Source organism: Salmo trutta, chromosome 15 (assembly GCF_901001165.1).
Source record: "Salmo trutta chromosome 15, fSalTru1.1, whole genome shotgun sequence".
Taxonomy (NCBI): Eukaryota; Metazoa; Chordata; class Actinopteri; order Salmoniformes; family Salmonidae; genus Salmo; species Salmo trutta.
In genome coordinates this window covers 21356190-21378489 of record NC_042971.1, presented here as the reverse complement: position 1 = coordinate 21378489, position 22300 = coordinate 21356190, and the positions used below count along the sequence as shown (strand labels likewise).

General features: G+C 43.0%; 1 protein-coding gene across 2 annotated transcripts; it reads right to left on the bottom strand.

Annotated features, from left to right (window-relative positions):
* Positions 1–33: 33 nt before the first annotated feature.
* On the bottom strand, positions 34–21182 carry LOC115148614 (tubulin-specific chaperone cofactor E-like protein). Of its 2 annotated transcripts, none has more exons than XM_029690659.1 (8): positions 21048–21182; positions 10860–11013; positions 9845–9999; positions 9201–9382; positions 8383–8645; positions 7679–7805; positions 7193–7309; positions 34–2170 (listed from the first exon to the last, which is right to left on the bottom strand). In XM_029690659.1, the coding sequence occupies exons 2-8, from the start codon at positions 10999–11001 to the stop codon at positions 1813–1815; spliced, it is 1344 nt and encodes a 447-aa protein (XP_029546519.1). In that variant the 5' UTR covers positions 11002–11013; positions 21048–21182; the 3' UTR covers positions 34–1812. The 2 variants fall into 2 exon arrangements, with proteins under 2 accessions (XP_029546519.1, XP_029546520.1); XM_029690660.1 differs by having other exon boundaries at positions 9845–9984.
* Between the last annotated feature and the right edge of the window lie 1118 nt (positions 21183–22300).

Genomic DNA, 22300 nt, shown 5'->3' with positions numbered 1-22300 from the left:
AAACCATTACATTATCACCACAATAAAGCAAAATTAAATGTTTTAAATAGATTTATCCGATAAATGCATTTACATATAGCAAGATTATTTTACAGGGTCTTAGACAGACGTGTATTACAGTGCTATGCATAAAGTCAGATTTAACAACAGTCGGCAGGTAAACATATGTCCATAAATTATCTCTGTGTGTACAGTAAGTTGGATTTTAAGCAAAGATAAAAGGGAAAACATTTCTTCAAACTGGAGGCATTGAAGCTTTCAGAAAAAAATCTGAATCACTTTGATAATTATCAATCTGATCATCTTCCCCCAAAAATATAACATAAAAACAGTATATACACACTATGTACTATAGCATACGCTCTTATCGTAGGTCCCTCAAGTTTAAGTTACAAGTCCATGCAATGCTCCATAGTAAATGACGGATCACTATTAAAAAAATCCAACCACGATCCCAGCCCACATACACTATATTGCATACTTTACCATTACCAACCATGCGAACACAACATGAACGGATCAAGAAACACCTGTGATGTGCCTAAAATAATTCCCAAAAGGTCAAGATCCATCTACTTTTCTAAACAAAGCCTAGTGCTGACAGACTGAGGGCCACGTTCATTTAGCTTTTGCACCGGTATAATACGTAAAGTAAAAAGATCAAAGAGGATTTCAGATTAAAAAGGGAAATATAATTGGTAGGGTGATTGGTAAATAAACACAGTTTCATCGTCACCTTGGTTTACTGATTTCTCCCATGTATAAGAAGAGTAGCTAACCTCTGACGCAAAAGCAGAGTGAAATTGACTTTGGACTGGACAGCATTTCTCACATCTTTCCACCAATTGGAGGTCTCTGAATCTGAAGACACCTATTAGACAACATGAACCAATGGGAGAGCACAAATTCTGGGGCCACATTGGACACTGGTTCCAGTAAGAGGTGTTGGGTGTGTGAGATGGATGTGAGGTGTGGATGACGGGGAGAGAGCAAGAGGTGAGGAAGGCCATAGCCCGTTGGGTGAACCCATTGTAATCCAAGTGACTGTGACACAGCAGCCGGTATGTGGTTACTCAGTGAGGCTGGCCTGGGGTTCCCCCCCTCTCCCTCCAACACCCACTCCCTCTCTCTCTCATCCCCCTCAGCAGGGGAGAGAGCTGGTCCCTTGTGGAATCAGACAGCAGGAAGACCTACAGCAACCTGAGCGCACCTCCCCTTCTCCAGATCCCCCTCTCTCTCCACCTTTAACAGCAACTGCCCACCAACCCCTTCTACTTGGCCTTGTCTTTTCTCTTTCCGCCAGGTCGCCTGAGTGAGTTGGGGTCAGTGATGTTCCGTGTGGTCTCTGTGTGTCACAAGCTCTATCATCCTCAAAGCTCAATGAAGCGTCTCTCTCAGCGCACCACCCCCTGTGATTCTGACTCAGGGGTTATCTTTGGATATCTGAAGCACGTGATTTAATACTGGGGTGAGAGAGGGAGGGTATGCTAATTGTGCTAACATTACTTAAAAACAAATATTTCTGATAAAATACTATTCTGGGCTCTATTTTGACAAACCAAATACAATGGAAAATCTCAGTGGTGTGACGTGCCACCAGCGTCTGACAATAGCAATGCTTCGCACCAAGCCAAAAATAGAGCCCTCAGTGTGATAGCGTGCGTGTAGCATACATGTGTAAATATATATTTATACACAGTAAGGTGCTTTACAATCAATGTAATTGGTAAAAAATTAAATAAAAGCCAGCGTAGACAGTTGGTGTCCAGAAGCTGGTCAGTCTATAAAGTCCTGCACACACACACACACATCTTAGGAGTCCAAGGAGGTGGACGAGATGGTACGGCTCTTAGTCTTGGGCACCACCAGGATCTCATCCCCGTCTTGGATCATGTACGAGTGGAGTGCCCGACTGCCGTACTTCATCTCCTCAGGTCCCAGCGCGGAGCCTAGCTCGCGGGCGATGTAGTACAGTCGCATGCCATTGGCTGGCAGGTCCACCAGAGCCCTGAGCTCCTTCTTGAGCTCCCCGACTGTCTGCTCCAAACGCAAGCTTAGAGTCTCCGTCCGCTCGCCCCAGCGCACCTCCAGCATGGCCATGCAGCGTGGACGCAAGTCTACCTCGGCCAGCGGGGCAAGCCGTCCGTACTTGGACACCAGGACATGGTACCTGTGGAGACGAGACAGAATGGATGGTAGGTTAGGATTTGTCATTTGGTTGAGAAAATGTTGGTTATTGGTCATTTTTGGCAGCCGCTCTTATACATACATTATGGCAGGGATTCCCTAACTTTTTTGGCCCGTGACCCAATTTCTATTTAAAAATACATTTGACCCCACCATGTGAAAAAAGTGATATAATAAATGGCCAATGCTTACTTTTTTAATTGGGGCTATGACACCCTATTAGAGCCTTTTGTAGGCCACCGGATCAATCCCCCACCCACATTTGGAAAGTATTCAGACCCCTTCACTTTTTCCACATTTGTTACATTACAGTCTCATTCTAAAATGGATGAATTAAAAAAAAAAAAAAATTGTCCGGAATTGTCCGTAGAGCTCCGAGACAGGATTGTGTCGAGGCACAGATCTGAGGAAAGGTACCAAAACGTTTCTGCAGCATTGAAGGTCCCCAAGAACACAATGGCCTCTATAATTCCTAAATGGAAGAAGTTTGGAACAACAAAGACTCTTCCGAGAGCAATCAGGGGAGAAGGGCCTTGGTCAGGTAGGTGACCAAGAACGTGATGTAGCGCCAGAGTTCCTCTGTGGAGATGGTAGAAACTTCCAGAAGGACGACCATCTCTGCAGCACTCCACCAATCAGGCCTTTATGGTAGAGCGGCCAGATGGAAGCAACTCCTCAGTAAAAAAGGCACATGACAGCCCGCTTGGAGTTTGCCAAAAGGTACTTAAAGGACTCTCAGACCATGAGAAACAAGATTCTCTGATCTGATGAAACCAAGATTGAACTCTTTGGCCTGAATGCCAAGCGTCACGTCTGGAGGAAACCTGGCACCATCCCTACAGTGAAGCACGGTGGTGGCCATCATGCTGTGGGGATGTTTTTCAGCAGCAGGACTGGGAGAATTGCGTGTAGATTGATGTGGGGATTAAAAAATAATAATAATTATGAGCTGTATTGCCGGTCTTTGTAATTTGTTTATTTTCATTTGCGCTCGTTAGCATATTTAACTAGCAGCCTCCATGTAAATTCGATATTACTTATGCAAATGTTGTTAGCATTCTGGTAATAGACGCCCAATTATGTTTTTGGCTGTTTTTTTGGCGCCCCCTTGTGTACTAAGCTGGTAATACCATAAATCCCAGGGTGAGAGAAGGACAGGCTGACGACATGAAAATCTGGATACCACCCAATCCTACTGTGTACCCATATCTATACCCACACATGCAGTCAGAGCCGGCCCTAGACTTTTGGGGGCCATAAGATAAATGTATTTGCGTTTCAGAGTTAATTTCCTGCAGATCTACACATTTTGCCATTGGGCAGAGAAAAGACCAGGCAATTTTATAACTAATTTCATGCAATTTTACTCATTTTGCGATGGGACAGAGAGAAAAATTTGCAATTTTACAGCTACTTTCCTGACATTTTACACATTTTGCCATTAGGTGGAGAGAAATGTTTGCAGTTTTTAATATGATATCTTATGGAGAGTGACTAACAAAATCAATGGGGCCCCCCGGTTGTTAATTAGACCATGATTACCACAAGTTTACAAGACTAACTTACAATAAAATCAAATAAAAGTCAGCTATGGGCTAATTGAGTGACTGTCAGTGACTGACATACCAAGAGAAACTGCTGACGCACAACCTCACCCCACAGAGGTCCCCCCCACCACACACTTTTTTAAAAAGTATTTGGAAATTGATCTGTGGGCCTATAAAAAGGGAGGCTGCGGGCCACATGTTAGTTTGGTATTTTATTAGGATCCCCATTATCTGTTGCAAAAGCAGCAGCTACACAAAACATAACAGTACAGCTCCCACAATCTTATTATCCTTGGACTAACCGCTATCCAAGAAAACAGCTTTCTCTGACACTGTGGGGGTAAATTGGAACAAATGTGTGTGAGTGTATGAGTGCGTGTGTATATTTGATAAGAGTGGTGTGTGCTCGTTCGGGAAACACAGCGAGCTCTCTACCTCTCTCTCAGCCGTGAGAAAGCGCTCACCCATCTTGAGGGAACGCTGAGTTAGAGAGAAGGAACGATTAAATCAAATCCCAGAGAAAAGCCTATTTTCAAAGCTACTGTAACAGTTGGGCCAATCAAACCAATTTCCCCTTCCCTCGCTGAAAACCCCGCCTGGCCAGGATTTCAGTGTGGGTGTGTGTGTGTGTAGCCAGGGTTTCAGTGTGGGTGTGTGTGTGTAGCCAGGGTTTCAGTGTGGGTGTGTGTGTGTGTAGTCGGGGTTTCAGTGTGGGTGTGTAGCCAGGGAATCAGTGTGGGTGTGTGTGTGTAGCCAGGGTTTCAGTGTGGGTGTGTAGCCAGGGTTTCAGTATGGGTGTGTAGCCAGGGTTTCAGTATGGGTGTGTAGCCAGGGTTTCAGTGTGGGTGTGTGTGTGTAGCCAGGGTTTCAGTATGGGTGTGTAGCCAGGGTTTCAGTATGGGTGTGTAGCCAGGGTTTCGGTGTGGGTGTGTAGCCAGGGTTTCAGTATGGGTGTGTAGCCAGGGTTTCGGTGTGGGTGTGTAGCCAGGGTTTCGGTGTGGGTGTGTGTGTGTAGCCAGGGTTTCAGTATGGGTGTGTAGCCAGGGTTTCAGTATGGGTGTGTAGCCAGGGTTTCAGTGTGGGTGTGTAGCCAGGGTTTCAGTATGGGTGTGTAGCCAGGGTTTTGGTGTGGGTGTGTAGCCAGGGTTTCAGTATGGGTGTGTAGCCAGGGTTTCAGTATGGGTGTGTAGCCAGGGTTTCAGTATGGGTGTGTAGCCAGGGTTTCAGTATGGGTGTGTAGCCAGGGTTTCGGTGTGGGTGTGTAGCCAGGGTTTCAGTATGGGTGTGTAGCCAGGGTTTCAGTATGGGTGTGTAGCCAGGGTTTCAGTATGGGTGTGTAGCCAGGGTTTCAGTATGGGTGTGTAGCCAGGGTTTCAGTGTGGGTGTGTGTGTGTAGCCAGGGTTTCAGTGTGGGTGTGTGTGTGTAGCCAGGGTTTCAGTATGGGTGTGTAGCCAGGGTTTCAGTATGGGTGTGTAGCCAGGGTTTCAGTATGGGTGTGTAGCCAGGGTTTCGGTGTGGGTGTGTAGCCAGGGTTTCAGTGTGGGTGTGTGTGTGTAGCCAGGGTTTCAGTATGGGTGTGTGTGTGTAGCCAGGGTTTCAGTATGGGTGTGTAGCCAGGGTTTCAGTATGGGTGTGTAGCCAGGGTTTCAGTATGGGTGTGTAGCCAGGGTTTCAGTATGGGTGTGTAGCCAGGGTTTCAGTGTGGGTGTGTAGCCAGGGTTTCAGTGTGGGTGTGTGTGTGTGTAGCCAGGGTTTCAGCCTAAAGCGGCAAGCGCCACCACCATGGGAATTCTCCTCTAACCCCTCAGTCAATGCAGAAAGTGCCATTCTGTGAGAAACCCATTTTTCATTCACTCAAAGGTCTTATTTAATGTGGAAACTTGTAGATTGCACCCCTGTAAATTATATTTAGAGAGTGAGGTATGGTAATGCTAAATGCAATTTTTAATGGTCCTAGCTTAGTGTGGTGCCTGAACAAAGTGGTGGCATTAATTTAATACCTATGTTTCTATACACAGCAAAATGTATTGGGTCCAGGGGAGCCTAGTGGGAGAAGTTATAGGAGGACGGGCTTATTGTAATGGCTGGAATGGAATGAAATAAACAGAATGGAGTCAAACACAATTCCCATGTTTGACTCCGTTCCATTAATACCATTCCAGCCATTACAATGAGCCCATCCTCCTATAACTCATGCCACCAGCCTCCTCTGTTTGTGGCTAATACCTTACCTTGTAACTACCCTAGATCTCTGATGTTATATGCCTCTCTCTCTCTCTCTCTCTCTTTAATCCAAATCAGCTGCTTAGTCACTTCCCCGGTATGCCCTCAATTCCTCTTCTCTGTCTCTTACTAATTACCCCACGCCGCATCTCACCCTTCTCTTCACACCATAAGCCCCTTCATCTCTCCCTTCTACCCTTCTCTGTAGCCCCTGCTTTCCTTCTCTCTCCTTATCTCAAGCCCAATCCTCTCCCTTCTATCCTTACCCATCCTCTCTCATAGCACCTCCGCCGAAAGGGGATAGCCCGGCCGCCTAAGTCCTTCCCAGTGCTCACTGACCGCATCCAACACACTCTCACACACGTCCACATGTGTACCCACACACGAGCACACACAAAGAAACGGGCTTAGACCCAAGAGCAAGTAAATGCTTTCTCTCTCTCCTTGCTTTTAAAATGCAAAGAGAAAAAGAAAACCTATAGAGAATGGTCGGTGGCTTTGAGACACTTCCATTGCAGTACCCTTATTCATCTGAGACACTGTGTCGGTTTGGAGTCAAGTTTTGGGCTACATCAGCTCCGGTTACACACGGAATTGAGTCAACCTCTCGATCCCCCCCCTAAGAAAGAAAAAAAAGAAAAAAAAAGAGGGTGAACAAGCGAAGGAGGAGGTCAAAAACATCTACCTGCCACCTTGTGTATCGGTATTCCGATCTGAGTATTCCAAGGCACAAAGAACTCATTGAGCGGGCAGAGACTGGCGCCATTGTCTCGCAAATGTTACTTTCCCCCAGTCAGGGACCACGCTCTTCCCCCGCAAATCCCTCCCTTGCATTCTCCTAAGGTTAAGTGGAATGTGGCTGGCGAAAAGCGTGGGCCAATCAGTTTTCCAGCATTGGCCCAAACCAAACCTACCCCCCCAGCCCCCCGAAATTTCCCATCACCGGAAGTCCTGAGATGACAATATGTTACAGGATATTAGGTGTGTAAGAACACTGGGGGGAGTTAACATAAGGAGAAAGACGTAGGAGGTAGCTGAGAGGTAGTGAATCAAAGTGATTCCCGTACATTGTTAAGGTACAGTAGGTGTCTCAGATGAGGGCTCTTGCTATTATGAACCAGAGATAAGTTTTACATGAGGTTGTTCTTATCAGAAGAAAAACGTGTGTATGCGCCTGTTTTACAGTTCCTCTGACAAAGCTCCACCTCAACAAACTAGCGTGTGTCAACAGTACCTATGAGGCAGCGTCTCTTCAGGAAAGTCCAGGTAGTGTCTGATGAAGAACCTCTCAGCGTCTTCCCTCTCCTCTTCCGTCACCACGCTCCCGTTCAACACAGATACACACGGCAACCTGCAAAAAGGACAAAGAATATGTATGAGTGTGTGTGACGTGTGTCAAATCAAACAGGTGTGTATTCAATTGTGTGTGTGCCTCTTCAAAAGGTATCTTAAATAATCCCACAGCACTTGCCCTCCCCGACCCGATTAAAAAAACGAATAAATAAATCACATCCTACCGTTGTATTTGCACTAACACCAACACATGTCTTTGCTTACTAGCACTGACTTTGCTGATAGCGGCTTTATTGAGGAAAGGTTTTACTTACTATGACTGTGCAATGTGGTTGTCTTACCTAGCTACCTTAAGATTAATGCACTGTCACTTTGGATAAGAGCGTCTGCTAAATGACTAAAATGTAAAATGTGTGTGTGTACTCACTGTGCCACGGTGAGGCTGCGTCTCTCTTTGTTTGTGTAGGGCTGCAGTAAAGGAAGCCCCATCAGCCTCACCTCCTCCAGCTTAGGGAAGAAATTCAGCCTTTCTATGTCCTCCCATCGTTTCAGCCCTTTAAGAAACGCGCACACACGCCCACGAGTTAGGATTTGGAAAATATCAGTACTCATTCTCTATGGAATCCCAGGATACAGTATTGAATATGGTGTATGGAAGTAGTACAATACATCCATTTTCACATATATTTTCTGAGGTGTGTGTGTACATTAATTTAATTTATTTAGCATAAATAACATTTAAAAAAACACTTGAAATGCCAAATATACATTTAAAATACATTGGAATGTAAAAGAACTTAAGCCCTTCTCACTAGACCTACTTATTTTTAAAGGGTTCCCTGTCCGGCAGAGTGGAAAGAGAGAGGTACAGAAGCAGAGGAGTAGTAAGAACCGGAGAAAAGGGAAGAAATCGGGAATGGAAAGAGTATAACTGGGTAGAGGAAAAAGAGGGATATTTGTCTGTATGCTCATGCTGTGTGTGTGTGTGCGAATCATCATGCTGTGTGTGTGTGTGTGCGAATCATCATGCTGTGTACGAGTATGTTTGCGTATGTGTATCTTCGAGCTACGCATGTGTGCATGCTCTATGAGCATGCTTGTGTACATGTGCGCGACCCTCCCTTCGCATACCTGAGTTGTTGAGGTTGATGCTGCGCAGGTTAGGAAACAGGCACTGCAGTGTGTCCTGGGGTGTGTCCTCCTCCACAGAGCCCAGTTTGTTGTTGGACAACACCAGGTTTTGCAGGCCCGGGTACATGGGCCCAAACTTACGCACCTCGTCCCACTCCTGTAGCTGGTTGTCTGTGATCTGAAGCAGGCGCAGGGAGGGGCAGGGAACCGGGGATTCGGCCACTTGGTCGTACTCGTTCAGACAAAGGAAGAGCTCCTCTAACCTACAGGGGCCGATAGTATAAGCATCAAAAAGAGGTAGCTATGTGTAAATGGAATCGAAATACAAGGTATGAGATATGAGTAGGGTGAAGTTGCCTCTAGATGCTGATCTTTGGTCCATTTTACATTTTCCCTAATAATGGGTAAGGTTAGGATTGGGGGAAGGGAAGCTGATCCCCAGAGGTATGAGATACATGGAACTACAGTATCCAGGACATACCTGAACATGATACACGGAAATATAATACATGCCTTAAACCCAAAATGGACTACGCACCACTTGTTTTGGTATACAGCGATGGGACAGGGCTAGGGAAATGTAACCCCTCAAATTCATAGACATGTATATGGCGTTGAAATACATGTTAAATATGGATACAAGTAAATATAATACATGCCTGGACAAGCCTGAACTTGAGAAGATCAAAGGTTTAATGGCAAAAACACACAAAACACATAGACAAATACAAATAGCTAAATACTAAAATACAAAACAGACACATTCATGTATTCACGTGTGCCATGTGATTCGCAGTCCAGTGTCTGTCATGACTTACTCAGGGGTCTGGCGTGTGAGTGTGTGTACCGTGTCCCAAGTGACACGCGTGTTGATGAGAACCAGGCGGCGGACCCGGAAGAACACCTCAGCCAGGCCTGGCTCCAGCTCAATCCCACTCAGAGGGTTCATACTCAGGTTAAGGAAGTCCAGGTTGGGGATGTTAGACACAATCGTGCAGATCTCGCAACCCAAAAAAAACAGATTGGAGCTATCACACTTACTGACTGACTGTACTGGCAACCCAATTGTAGATAGTATACACGATGTTGCATATCTGGCAACCCAAAGACAGAATGGCGCAATTGGAACTGACTGACAGATGAAGGTCTTGTTTGTTGAATGATGTCTCTGGGCAATTGTTTTGGGTGATGTGGTAGGTAGCCGCTAGTGGATACAGTCCATTTCTTTTAGCATTGTTACATGCTTATTTCATGCTAGCCAGGAGATGCTGGACATTACAAAATAATCAACTATTGGACTTTAAAAAAAACTTTCTGGATAAAACAACACCCTAGATGTGTAGAAAATAAGGCAAAACACTGTGTAGTGCCAGCCTTCCTGCTGATAGCTAGCTGCTGATAAATGAATGGTGCATAACATGACAGCCAGGCTGAGGAGGATGAGGAGAACTACAGTACCCACCTCCCCCCAGTCTTGTAGCTGGTTGTGGGACAGGTCCAGCTCCACCACATGGGCACAAAAGGTGGCCACCTCAGCTTCGTCCCCAGCTTTACTGATGCCACAGCCGTCCAGGACCAGCACACTCGGCAGATTCAGACGATCTGGAGAGAGACAATCTTTCTAGCGAATAATTGTTCTTTATTGAAATCACATTCACAATACATGATGGACAAAAGCCTGGTATCACTTATTGTTATTACTCGTTTACATCACTACATAGGCAGTGTCCTTGGGGATAAGCTAAGGCATGAGAGAATGACTCATATATAAGGGATACAAGTAGGCCTACATGCAGTTCGCGGTATTCCTGGGTAACTAGAAGATGATAACTTGTGTGATTACCTTGTATAATGCATATGAGTAGACCTACATATATCTTACCTCTTAATTATGTTTTTCTGAGAAAAAAGGTAAGTAGGTTGTAGTGTGGCCTTTGACTCTTCTGCTTTGAGGAATAACAACTTTTTCAGACATGTTCATCAGACTATAAATCATCTTCCACGCACCAACACAGTTTAGCAGGGAGCGAAACAAATGCAAGAGAGAAATCACTGCCTTCAAAATGGTCATCGGAAGTGGGAAACCTCCCAGTTAGGATGTCGTAAATTCGACATGATTGTGTCGGAATAATTCCTCATCCAATGAGATTAACTCTATGTAGATGAGCTAGCTAACGTTGCTAATGATAAAGTTAATTAGCTTGCTTAACGTTGACAACAGAGTCAAACTAGCTACATGATCCATATTGACAAGTTTGACAATGTCAAAAATGTATTTGCTTCGTCACCTTTTGATTGAAAAGCTGAAAGGTCAGTGACAATATGTCACAACTCAGGTAAAACTATCTCCAACATTCCCACTCGGAAATCCAACTTGGGAGGGCCGTCAAGTGGTTGTTGCCCAATCGGAACCTCGTATTTCCCACTTCTGATGAGCATTTGAAGGCAGCATAAGATATAGCGCCTTGACCGCTCACCTTTAATGGGCGACCCCTGTGGACTGGAAAGCACTACGACGCCCATGCCGTTCCCACGGCAGTATGGGAAATTCTCTGGGTTGTACTTCTCACTGACCACCTGGACGAAGGTGCGCAGCGCCTCTTCATCAGAGGACTCCATGGCCCCAGCTGTCTGATGAGAGAGGGAGAGAAATGAGTGGAAGACATACTTCAAATCAAATATTATTTGTCACATGCTCCGAATACAACAGGTGTATAAAAACAGGGAAAATAAAAAAGTGGTCAGATGAAGCACATGCTAAACTACTGGACTCTTTTGCTAGCACAGACTGGAATATATTCTGGGATTCCTCCGATGGCATTGAGGAATACACCACATCAGTCACTGGCTTCATCAATAAGTGCATCGATGATGTCGTCCCCACAGTGACCGTACATACATACATACCCCAACTAGAAGCCATGGATTACAGGCAACATCCACACTGAGCTAAGGGTAGAGCTGCCGCATTCAAGGAGCGGTACTCTAACACGGAAGGTTATAAGAAATCCCGCTATGCCCTCCGACCAACCATCAAACAGGCAAAGCGTCAATACAGGACTAAGATTGAATCCTACTATACCGGCTCTGACGCTCGTTGGATGTGGCCGGGCTTGCAAACTATTACAGACTACAAAGGGAAGCACAGCCGCGAGCTGCCCAGTGACACGAGCCTACCAGACGAGCTAAATTGCTTCGAGGCAAGCAACAATGAAACATGCATGAGAGCATCAGCAGTTCCGATCGACTATGTGATCACGCTCTCCGTAGCCGATGTGAGTAAGACCTTTAAACAGGTCAACATTCATAAGGCCGCTGGGCCAGACGGATTACCAGGATGTGTACTCCAAGCATGTGCTGACCAACTGGCATGTGTCTTCACTGACATTTTCAACCTGTCCCTGACTGAGTCTGTAATACCAGACCACCATAGTCCCTGTGGCCAAGAACACTAAGGTAACCTGCCTAAATGACTACCGACCCGTATCACTCACGTCTGTAGCCATGAAGTGCTTTGAAAGGTTGGTCATGGCTCACATCAACACCCTTATCCCAGAAACCACTACAGATGGTAGTGTGCACAGCCCAGTACATCACTGGAGCCAAGCTTCCTGCCATCCAGGACCTTTATACCAGGCAGTGTCAGAGGAAGGCCTCCAGCCACCCTAGTCATAGACTGTTCTCTCTACTACCGCACGGCAAGTGATACCGGAGCACCAAGTCTAGGTCAATTACCTTGACTAACCGGTGCCCCCGCACATTGACTCTGTACCGGTACCCCCTGTATATTGCCTCGCTACTGTTATTTTACTTCTGCGCTTTAATTATTAGTTACTTAACACTTATTTTTCTTAAAACTGCATTGTTGGTTAAGGGCGTGTAAGTAAGCATTTCACTGTAAGGTGTTCACTGGCCCTGTTCTATTCGGCGCATGTGACAAATAAAATTTGATTTGTGTAGACTTTACTGTGAACTGCTTACGAGCCCTTTCCCAACAACACAGAGTTAGAAAGTATGAAAAATTTGCTAAATAAAAAGAAATAGTAACACAATAAAATAACAAGGCTATATTAGCTATATATTTTTTAAATATTTTCCAAAGTACTGCCATGCATAATAGAGATAGATATGTGATCGTATACAAATGTAAGCTAGGTTTGAAATGTAAAAACAATTGTCAAATATATCTGTTTGGGCTTCTTGCGGTCCATTTCCAATCTACAAATTATTTGTAAATATGTTAAAGCACATAGCTTTAGTTACATGTCTTTTCTGCTGACTTGTCTGCTGCTAGCCTACATGCTAACAAGTCAAATCTTGTTCATGCTACAACACATTGATTTGAGTTGGTGTGGACCACAGACAGACAGCCCTGGGTTGTAGTGTGGTGAGGACTCTCTCTCTCTCTCAGGCCGACAAGAAAGAAAAAGAGAGCCTGTGTTACATGAGCTAAAAGAGTGACCCAATTATCCTTCCACATTGTGACATGATCTCAATTAAGTAACCATTAAATAGAATTACCTATTTCAGTAGTGACAACGATTCAATCTAGTCTAATGTTCTTCAACATATCCTGTCTGACTCTCATTTGATTTCACTTAACCTGCATAAAGTTTGCCCAACAGTCTATTTGGTGTGGCAAAAGAAAAGCCCATGCACTTTCTCCAACTGTCATGTAGTGCTACTGGGTGCGTAGGCTTTAGTGCCAGCCCAGCACTGTTTCAATTTCAAATAAACAACAAATCATGGTCTTCAGTCGGACTCTGAACCACAATTAGTTGAATCAGGGCCTGGTGTGTTTCTTCTGGGCTGGAACAAAAGTATACATACTCAGTGGCTCTCCAGGTCTGGAGATAGAGAGCTCTCACCCCTGCTGTAAGGACACAGAGTTCTGATTCTTACAGTGCTTCCTAAATTATCAGACTGATCGGTTTCACTATCTGGTTGGGTTAAGTTCTGTCTGCAAACTGATTCTCTGGCCTGGACCCGTCTGAACTCACAATACCCTTTTCACACTACACTGTATAATGCTGACCAGGGCTGGGCGATATATCAAGTTTTTTCATTATATTCGAGTTTATATTTTAGCGCGATATGGAAAATGCCTGTATCGCAAGAATCGAGGTTCTGTTATAATGTTGTAACGTTTTACAAATGCAGCATCTCACTGTCTCTTCTCTGTCAGCCCAATGTCGAATCATGTCCCAATTGCATGACAACACATGCACAGAGGTTATCCACCAATCACAACCCTAGACAGCCTTTCACAAATTGTAACCACGGCGGAGAAGCGGCGGAAAGAGTTCCACCAAAATGGAAAGTGGGGAAGCCAGCTCAGCCTCTCGTGAGGATGAAATCATCCCCAAAAAGAGCAGCAATGTTTTTTCAGTAATATGGAAGTGGTTCGGGTTTAAGAGGTCTGATGTTCAGCAAACGAATGTCCTGTGCAAAATGTGTCGAAAGACAATTGCTACGAAAAGCAGCAGCACAACCAACCTCTTCCATCACCCGCAACTGAAACACACGGTGGAATGGGAGGAACGCGTGAGACTACGCAATGCCGATTCCAGTCGCCCAATTCCCAAAACGTCTGCTAAAAGACAAACTACCATAGCCGCATCCTTTTCAAACGTAATCCCTTATGACAAGAAAAGTTTGAGGTGGAAGGAGATAACGGATGCAGTGACCTATTACATAGCGAAAGATATGGTTCCAATCTTTACAGTAGAAAAGCCAGACTTTAAAAAGCTTCTAGATACAGTTGACCACAAAGATCAGCTGCCAAGCCGCAAGTACTTCACGGAAGAAGCCCTGCCTCGATTATACACTGCCACCTGCGAAAGAGAAGCTGAGAAGTGTGGGGTTATTTTTCGGTTTTATGCTTCTGCAGATATTGAATGTGCAACTATAATTATGGTTTATAATATATCAGAACTTAAACAGGACAGCATAATGGGTAGACAAAGAGAACATTGTGTAACAAGGTGTAGGCAGCTGACTTAGTGATAGGAGGTTGTGAAACCCATCACAAGGGGAGCATGTGAGGAACAGATAGAGTGGAGAAACAACTGTATAAGTAAATCACTGGAAATTGAGTGGTTGCTGACTCTTGAGTATACACTAAGAAGATAAGATCCAACGCCTGGCAACATGTGATGCGCCAGGAGGCTTGGACCAGCTAGTGCGCCTGCGATAGGCTGAGTAAGTCTAAACCACGCTCAGCCTCTACTCTGATAGGCCCACTCTGAGCGGGCCTATCTCTGTCAGAGTATTAAAGAAGAACTTTGTGCTTAAACAGTGAGTTCTCTGTATACCCTGCGAGGTGGTGCAGTGAGCCCGTATATACGAACATCATATTTACCATTTGTACCATCATTCTATTTACTTAAAGATGAATTAAATAATCATTGCAAAACTAAGTTGCATGGTTTGTTTATATCCTAATACCAGATTCGATTGACGCAACCCAACACTAGTGTTTCTTGTTTTTCCACCACAGCCGATCTATGGTCGAGCAGAACGTCAGAGCCATACCTAAGTTTGACAGTCCACTACTTAAATGAAGACTGGAAATTGCAAAATGTCTGCCTCCAGACATCTTACTTATCCAATGATCATACGGGTGAAGTAATAGCACTGGGCCTCAAGGACTCTCTGGCATCGTGGAAGATGAGCGAAGACCGACAGGTGTGCATGACAACTGACAGCGGGAGCAACATGATAAAAGCATTGCGCTTGAAGAACTGGACCTGCCTGCAGTGGTTTGGGCACATGCTTCACCTCGCCATCGGATAATTAAAGTGCATTCAAAACAGTTATGCTCAGGCCAGCTGGAGGCTAATGTTTTAGTAGTTGTGTCATTCTGCCAATCCAATAGCAAATAACCACAGGCTGTTTTAATTATAAAAAATGAACTAAATTAATACATTTTCAATCAAAATGATTATATAAATTAAAATCCATGTGTACGCGTGTGTATGCTGGGTGTGTTATCGTGTGTGTGTGTATGCGTGTGTCTGTGCCATTTGTTTGTCTCTTTACAGTCCCCGCTGTTCCATATGGTATATTTTTATCTGTTCTTTTATCAGATTTTACAGCTTGCATGAGTACCTTGATGTGGAATAGAGATCCTTGTAGTCATGGCTCTATGTAGTACTGTGCGCCTCCCATAGTCTGTTCTGGACTTGGGGAATGTGAAGAGACCTCTGGTGGCATGTCTTGTGGTGTATGCATGGGTGTCTGAGCTGTACGCTAGTAGTTCACACAGACAGCTGGGTGCATTCAGGTAGCTAATAAAATAGCGGCAGGTAGCCTAGTGGTTAGAGCGTTGGGCCAGTAACCGAAAGGTTGCTGGATCAAATCCCCGAGCTGACAAGGTAAAAATCTGTCATTCTGCCCCTGAACAAGGCAGTTAACCCACTGTTCCTCAGTAAGGCATCATTCTAAATAAGAAATTGTTCTTAACTGGCTTGCCTAGTTAAATAAAGGTAAAAAAAAATAATTATTCAATAGGTCAGCCCTTCTCACAAATACAAGTAGTGATGAAGTCAATCACTCCTCTACTTTGAGCCAGGAGAAATTGACATGCATATTCTCTGTATACATTTAAGGGCCAGATGTGCTGCCCTGTTCGGGGCTAATTTAAATGTTACTAAGTCCCTCTTTGTGACAAGGTCCGACAAAACTAGGGCCTGTAGGACCTGCCTTGTTGATAGTGTTTTAAGAAGGCAGAGCATGGCCGATTACTTCGGGCCAATTTCAAGTTTTCATAACAATCGATAATCTGCATTTTTGGACGCTGATTATGGCCGATTACATTGCACTCCACGAGGAGACTGCGTGGCAGGCTGACAACCTGTTACGCGAGTGCAGCAGGGGCCAAGTTAAGTTGCTAGCCAGCATTAAACTTTCTTATAAAAAAAAACAATCAATCTTAACATAATCACTAGTTCACTACACATGGTTGATGATATTACTAGTTTAACTAGCGTGTCCTGGTTGCAAATAATCAATGCGGTGCCTGTTAATTTATCATCGAATCACAGCCTACTTCGCCAAACGGGTGATGATTTAATAAGCGCATTCGCGAAAAAAGCACTGTCGTTGCACCAATGTACCTAACCATAAACATCAATGCCTTTCTTAAAATCAATACACGAGTATATTTTTTTAAACCTGCATATTTAGTTATGGATGCCACCCGTTCGATAAAATATGAAACGGTTCCGTATTCACTGAAAGAATAAACGTTTTGTTTTCGAAATTATAGTTTCCGGATTTGACCATATTGATGACCTAAGGCTGGTATTTCAGTGTGTTTATTATATTATAATTAAGTCTATGATTTGATATTTCATAGAGCAGTCTGACTGAGAGGTGGTAGCCAGCAGCAGGCTCGTAAGCATTCATTCAAGCAGCACTTTCCTGCGTTTGCCAGCAGCTCTCCGCAATGCTTGAAGCAAAGCGCTGTTTATGACTTCAAGCCTATCAACTCCCGAGATTAGGCTGGCAATACTATAGTGCCTATAAGAACATCCAATAGTCAAAGGTATATGAAATACAAATGGTATAGAGAGAAAAAGTCCTATAATAACTACAACCTAAAACTTCTTAACAGGGAATTTTGAAGACTCATGTTAAAAGGAACCACCAGCTTTCATATGTTCTCATGTTCTGAGCAAGGAACTTAAACGTTAGCTTTTTTTTACATGGCACATATTGCACTTTTACCTTCTTCTCCAACACTTTGTTTTTGCATTATTTAAACATGTTTCATTTTTTATTTGAGATTAAATTTATTTTCATTTATGTATTATATTAAGTTAAAATAAAAGTGTTCATTTAGTATTGTTGTAATTGTCATTATTACAAATATATATATACACACATGTAATAGTGGCAATTACAACAATACTGAATGAACACTTTTATTTTAACTTAATATAATACATAAATGAAAATTAATTTAGTCTCAAATAAAAAATGAAACATGTTCAATTTGGTTTAAATAATACAAAAACACAGTGTTGGAGAGGAAAGTCGGCCGATATAGATATATATATATATAAAAAAGAAAAACATTTTTTAAATAAATAAAATAGGCCGATTCATCGGTATCGGCTTTTTTTGGTCCTCCAATAATCAGTATCGACGTTGAAAAATCATAATCTGTCGACCTCTAATACATAGGCACACAGGCTTTACTCAGAGCCAGTGGCAGGTCATTAGTAAAGATTTTTAAAAAGTAAGGGCCCTAGAAAGCTGCCCTGGGGAATGCCTGTCCACCTGGATTATGTTGGAGAGGCTTCCAGTATTATGTTAGACAAGTAACTTTCGATCTACAATATAGCAGGGGATGTAAAGCTGCACTGAAGTCTAACAAAACAGCTCCCACAATATTTGTATTATCAATTTCTGTCAGCCAATCATCAGTCATTTGTGTAAGTGCCGTACATTTTGAATGCCCTTCCTTATAAGCGTGGTGAAAATCTGTTGTTAAAAGGGTTAACTGTGAAATTGAATTGTATCTAAGGGTTGGTAACAGGCTGATTGGCTGGCTAATTGAGTCAGTAAAGGGTGCTTTGCTATTCTAGGGTAGCGGAATTACTTTTGCTTCCCTCCAGGCCTCAGTAATTGTCCATCTTGTAGTCCTAGATTGAAGAGATGGCAAATAGGAGTGCCAATAGCGTATGCTGTCATCCTCAGTAATTTCCCATCCAAGTTATCAGACCAAGGTGGCTTGTAATTGTTGATGGACAAACAAACCATCTGTACTGACAAATCATGGGTTTCACCACACCGGCAACAAAACAACACGGTGCTCAGTATACTTCACTCCCGCAATAAGGAAAGGGAAGTAGCTAGATAGTGTAGCCAATATAAGGGCAGGGTGAAGGCTAAAGCACATTTATTGTAGTGATTTTTACTAATAATGAGGAGCAACCAGATGCAGCACTTGACACATTTGTGAAATTGCTTATTCCAGTAACTAATATGCATTCAACCATTAAGAAAATTACTAAAAACAGTTAAATCCACGTGGATTGATGAGGAATCGAAAAATTGTAGGCTGAGCTACAATGCTACAGTTGTCAACAACTGTTGTCTCTGACACAACCATTAGATGGAGCTGAAAATGTACAATTACGTTATATTTTCATAAAAAAAACAATTACTCATAAAACAGAATGAATCTGAACACTTACAATTCCCAACTTCGGCAGACAAATTTCTAATTCTCGATTAAGTTTCTATAACCACCCTTACCGAACCTTAACCATGTTACATTTTAACATAAATGGGGTAGGGATGTGCAAAGGATCTCGGATGGCACAGACCGGGCGCGCAGGGAGCAGCAACGGCATCATTATGTCATCCAAAAACATGGCAGACATTGGATTAATATAAAATGTTAATATCGTCGGCTGTGAGTGATGAACATTTTTGGGGATCTCTGCTACAATTATTTGAATAATTCAATTCATGTTTTGTGCACAAAGGTGATGACTTAAGAGTCTTAGAGAAGTCAGATTTTAAATGTCTATGTGGCCGTCAATGGAAATTGTCTTTCTGGTTCGGGCGTCAGTTAAACTGCAGTACTGAAGCAGAACTGTATGAGCAGTCGAAAACGTGATTCTATACCGGAACCGTGGGCCACACAAGCAAAGGCTATGTTCGAGAGGATCAAAACCGCAATGTATCATGGGTAAATTGTGACCGACTAACCTACAAATAATAATGAGTCGATATTTATGATGAAAGGTGATTTGTAAATAATAATACATTTAATTTGTAAAGCACTTTCATACACCCAAGGCGCTGAAGAAAATAACTATCCAAAACTATCCAAAAGCAACAATCAAAGCTGTCGTCATGGACAGATCTGATTGTTGGACAGATCTGATGGACAGGAGAACAGAATTGACATAGGCCCTTGAAAGCTTTACTGAACAGCTCAGTCTTTAGCTGTGCCTTAATAAGGATTAAACAAGACCAGAGACTCTGCAGCCTGACCAGGGTTGCCATGTTCGCACTTTTCCTGAAAAAATCTGGCTACTTTCAGAACGATGTCGCAGGTGAAAATGTATTGGTCGCAGGTGGCAGGTTTTTGGACTACTTCTAAATTGCACCGAAGCCACCATGGCATTTCTCTTAGATATATATTTCATTGTGACCTGCTGCTGACTATCAGGCAGCGAGTAGGCTGTTCCTGAGTGAGTGAATGTTGGGGAGGGTTGAGGGGTATGTTGCATTGGTTGAGAGATTGCTGCAGCAGAGGCAACTGAGTCACGGAGACTTTTTACCAGTTGTAGGTAGGCTATTTAGATTGGTCATTATGGAGACACCCTCTTTCCATAAAATATATTAACCCGCTAGAACTAATATAACGGGGACAAAGCATTTGATAAGGACTTTAGGCGCACTAGAGCTATTTAGATGAATTCGCTCAGAGGTGGTTTAAAGTAAACTGCATTCTAATGTTGACTTTTCTTATGGATAACCATATCAATCAAATGGGTTTTACTCATGCTCAGTTCCTGGGTCTGGAGCGCTGCGAGAGTGGACATTTGAAATGGAAGTTACGGAACTCCCTCGCATGCTTCTGTTATGGGGAAAAAGTCCACAATAAAAATGACATTAAATGTGGAGAATGATAGGCTGTATTTGATGGGAAATGATCTGGCAAGTTTAATGAGGGCAAATGATATTTTCTCCTGTGGCATATTCTTAAACTAGCAAGAATTACTTTTTTAATGGTAAACGAATTTAGCTTGTTAGCCTACCTGGTTAAAAATGACGTCAATAAACCCCGAATTCTCACGATAACTTTATGGAAAAGGGGTTTCATGGGTAAATGTGGCAACTCTCTTGCGGCAACAAAAAAACTGGGCTAGTTTTCAGGCCTTGTGGGCAGGTTGAGGGGTCATTGGGCTTTACATTTTAGCTTGACATGGCAACCCTGGCCCTGACAGTGACTGAAAGTGTGTTCCACAGCCAAGGAGCTGCACAACCTAAATCTCGGTCACCCATAGTTTTTAGACTGCTGTTGGGCTGCTGAAGGTAGATGGAGTGGCAAAGGGTGCGTGTGGGGTGCCCATGGGGTAGGATGAGTTCAGACATTTACTTGGTTCCAGAGTTGTGGACAGCTTGGTAACTGTGAACCAGGATTTTGAAGTCAATGTGTAAGTATAATTGATAATAATAGATCAGTCAGTTGGCAGTCGCTAGATCACTGGAAAGGGCTCATCATCAAGACTAGCTGAACCGAATCTGTTCGTCTCCACTCGACTCTCGCTGTGCAACAAACGTCATCAATTTGTACATTTGGGAACCAGGTGTGTCCATATTATAGCCTCTTCAGGGTAGAAGGCAATCTACGATAGAACAAGTATTAAATGGATGGGCAATGAGACGTCATTGTTACATTGTTATAAACAATGGCATAATGTATCCGTTTTTGTATTCTGAACTGGTTGGTTGTTTTTTGATACTGTGCGACCACCAATTCTTTTAATTGAGAATCTGGTTCCGAAAACAGTAGCTACTTGGACGGGTAAAGAAATGCTCATGTACTTAGGGCATATATTGCACCTCAATCAATGGTGCATAACAATAATAATTGGACCACATCTCTTTCGAAAAGGCATTGTGAAAACATTCCTTACCTTTCTCTGTCGTTTCCTTCGAATGGTTATTATTGTTATTCAGACCGCTGTGAAGCAGGCTAGAAAAAAATAAGTACTTCCGGGTCACGGGATTTTTTTTATTCCTTCAGAATAAAAGTCACGTCCGGTATACTTTGTAAATGAATAATTATGGCGAACATTTGCTAAATTATCTATAATTTATGCTAGTTATCATAGAATGATGTAAAGAATTTCTATAAGATATACTTTTGTCTACTCATGTCATTTTTCCTCCTGAGGCACAGCAATTCATTTTTGTCATCCCTAGTGAACATTAGTTCTTGTTCCGTATCTCTGAGGCCATACGAGCCACTGTCCTGTTGTCCCTTTGAGAGGACACTGGCGTTTTCAATAATATCACGTGTTGGGGTGTGACCTTGACATAAGAGCTTATCCGCTGTTGTGGACACCCTGATATCACAACTATGTCTTTCACCTACTTTTCACCCATTGACTGTAATGACAATTACAATGAAATATATATATATATATATATATATATATATACAATCTTGGTAACCCCAAGTGTTTTTTTACATTGGACATACATATTGCACCATACAAAATGATCTGTACGTTGTGTTGCAGTAAAAGGTGAGTCTATTATAGTTTCCAAATCCACAGATACTTTTGTATGGTGCAATGTGTATGTCCAATATGAAAAAACAATTGGATTTAAGTTGATGGGCCACTCTCTAGGGCCGACAAATGAGCAGTGACGATCCTCTGGTTGTAACTCTGTGGATCTGGAAAATAGAAGTGCTCCTGAGTAGAATGGACCAGCTTTTACTGCGACACAATGTACAGATAATTTTGTACGGTGCAATATGAACACTGAACAAAAATATAAACGCAACATGCAACAATTTCAAGGCTTTTACTGAGTTACAGTTCATATAAGGAAATCAGTCAATTTAAATAAATTCATTAGGCCCTAAACTATGGATTTCACATTACTGGAAATACAGATACACTATATATACAAAAGTATGTGGACAGCCCTTCAAATCAGTGGATATAGCCACACCCGTTGCTGACAGGTGTATACAATTGAGCAAACAGCCATTCAATCTCGATAGACAAACACTGGCAGTAGAATGGCCTTACTGAAGAGCTCAGTGACATTCAATGTGGCACTGTCATAGGAAGACACTTTTCCAACAAGTCAGTTCGTCAAATTTCTGCCCTGCTAGAGATGCCGTGGTCAAATATAATTGCTGTAATTGTGAAGA

Bases quoted from the DNA above. Each gene is read 5' to 3' on its own strand.
- LOC115148614 (XM_029690659.1), bottom strand. From the start codon at position 11,001: ATGGAGTCCTCTGATGAAGAGGCGCTGCGCACCTTCGTCCAGGTGGTC. The intron at 7,310-7,678 runs GTGAGTACACAC...TCCTTTTTGCAG, and splicing joins CGCAGCCTCACCGTGGCACA to GTTGCCGTGTGTATCTGTGT. The intron at 2,171-7,192 runs GTACTGTTGACA...TCGTCTCCACAG, and splicing joins GAAGAGACGCTGCCTCATAG to GTACCATGTCCTGGTGTCCA.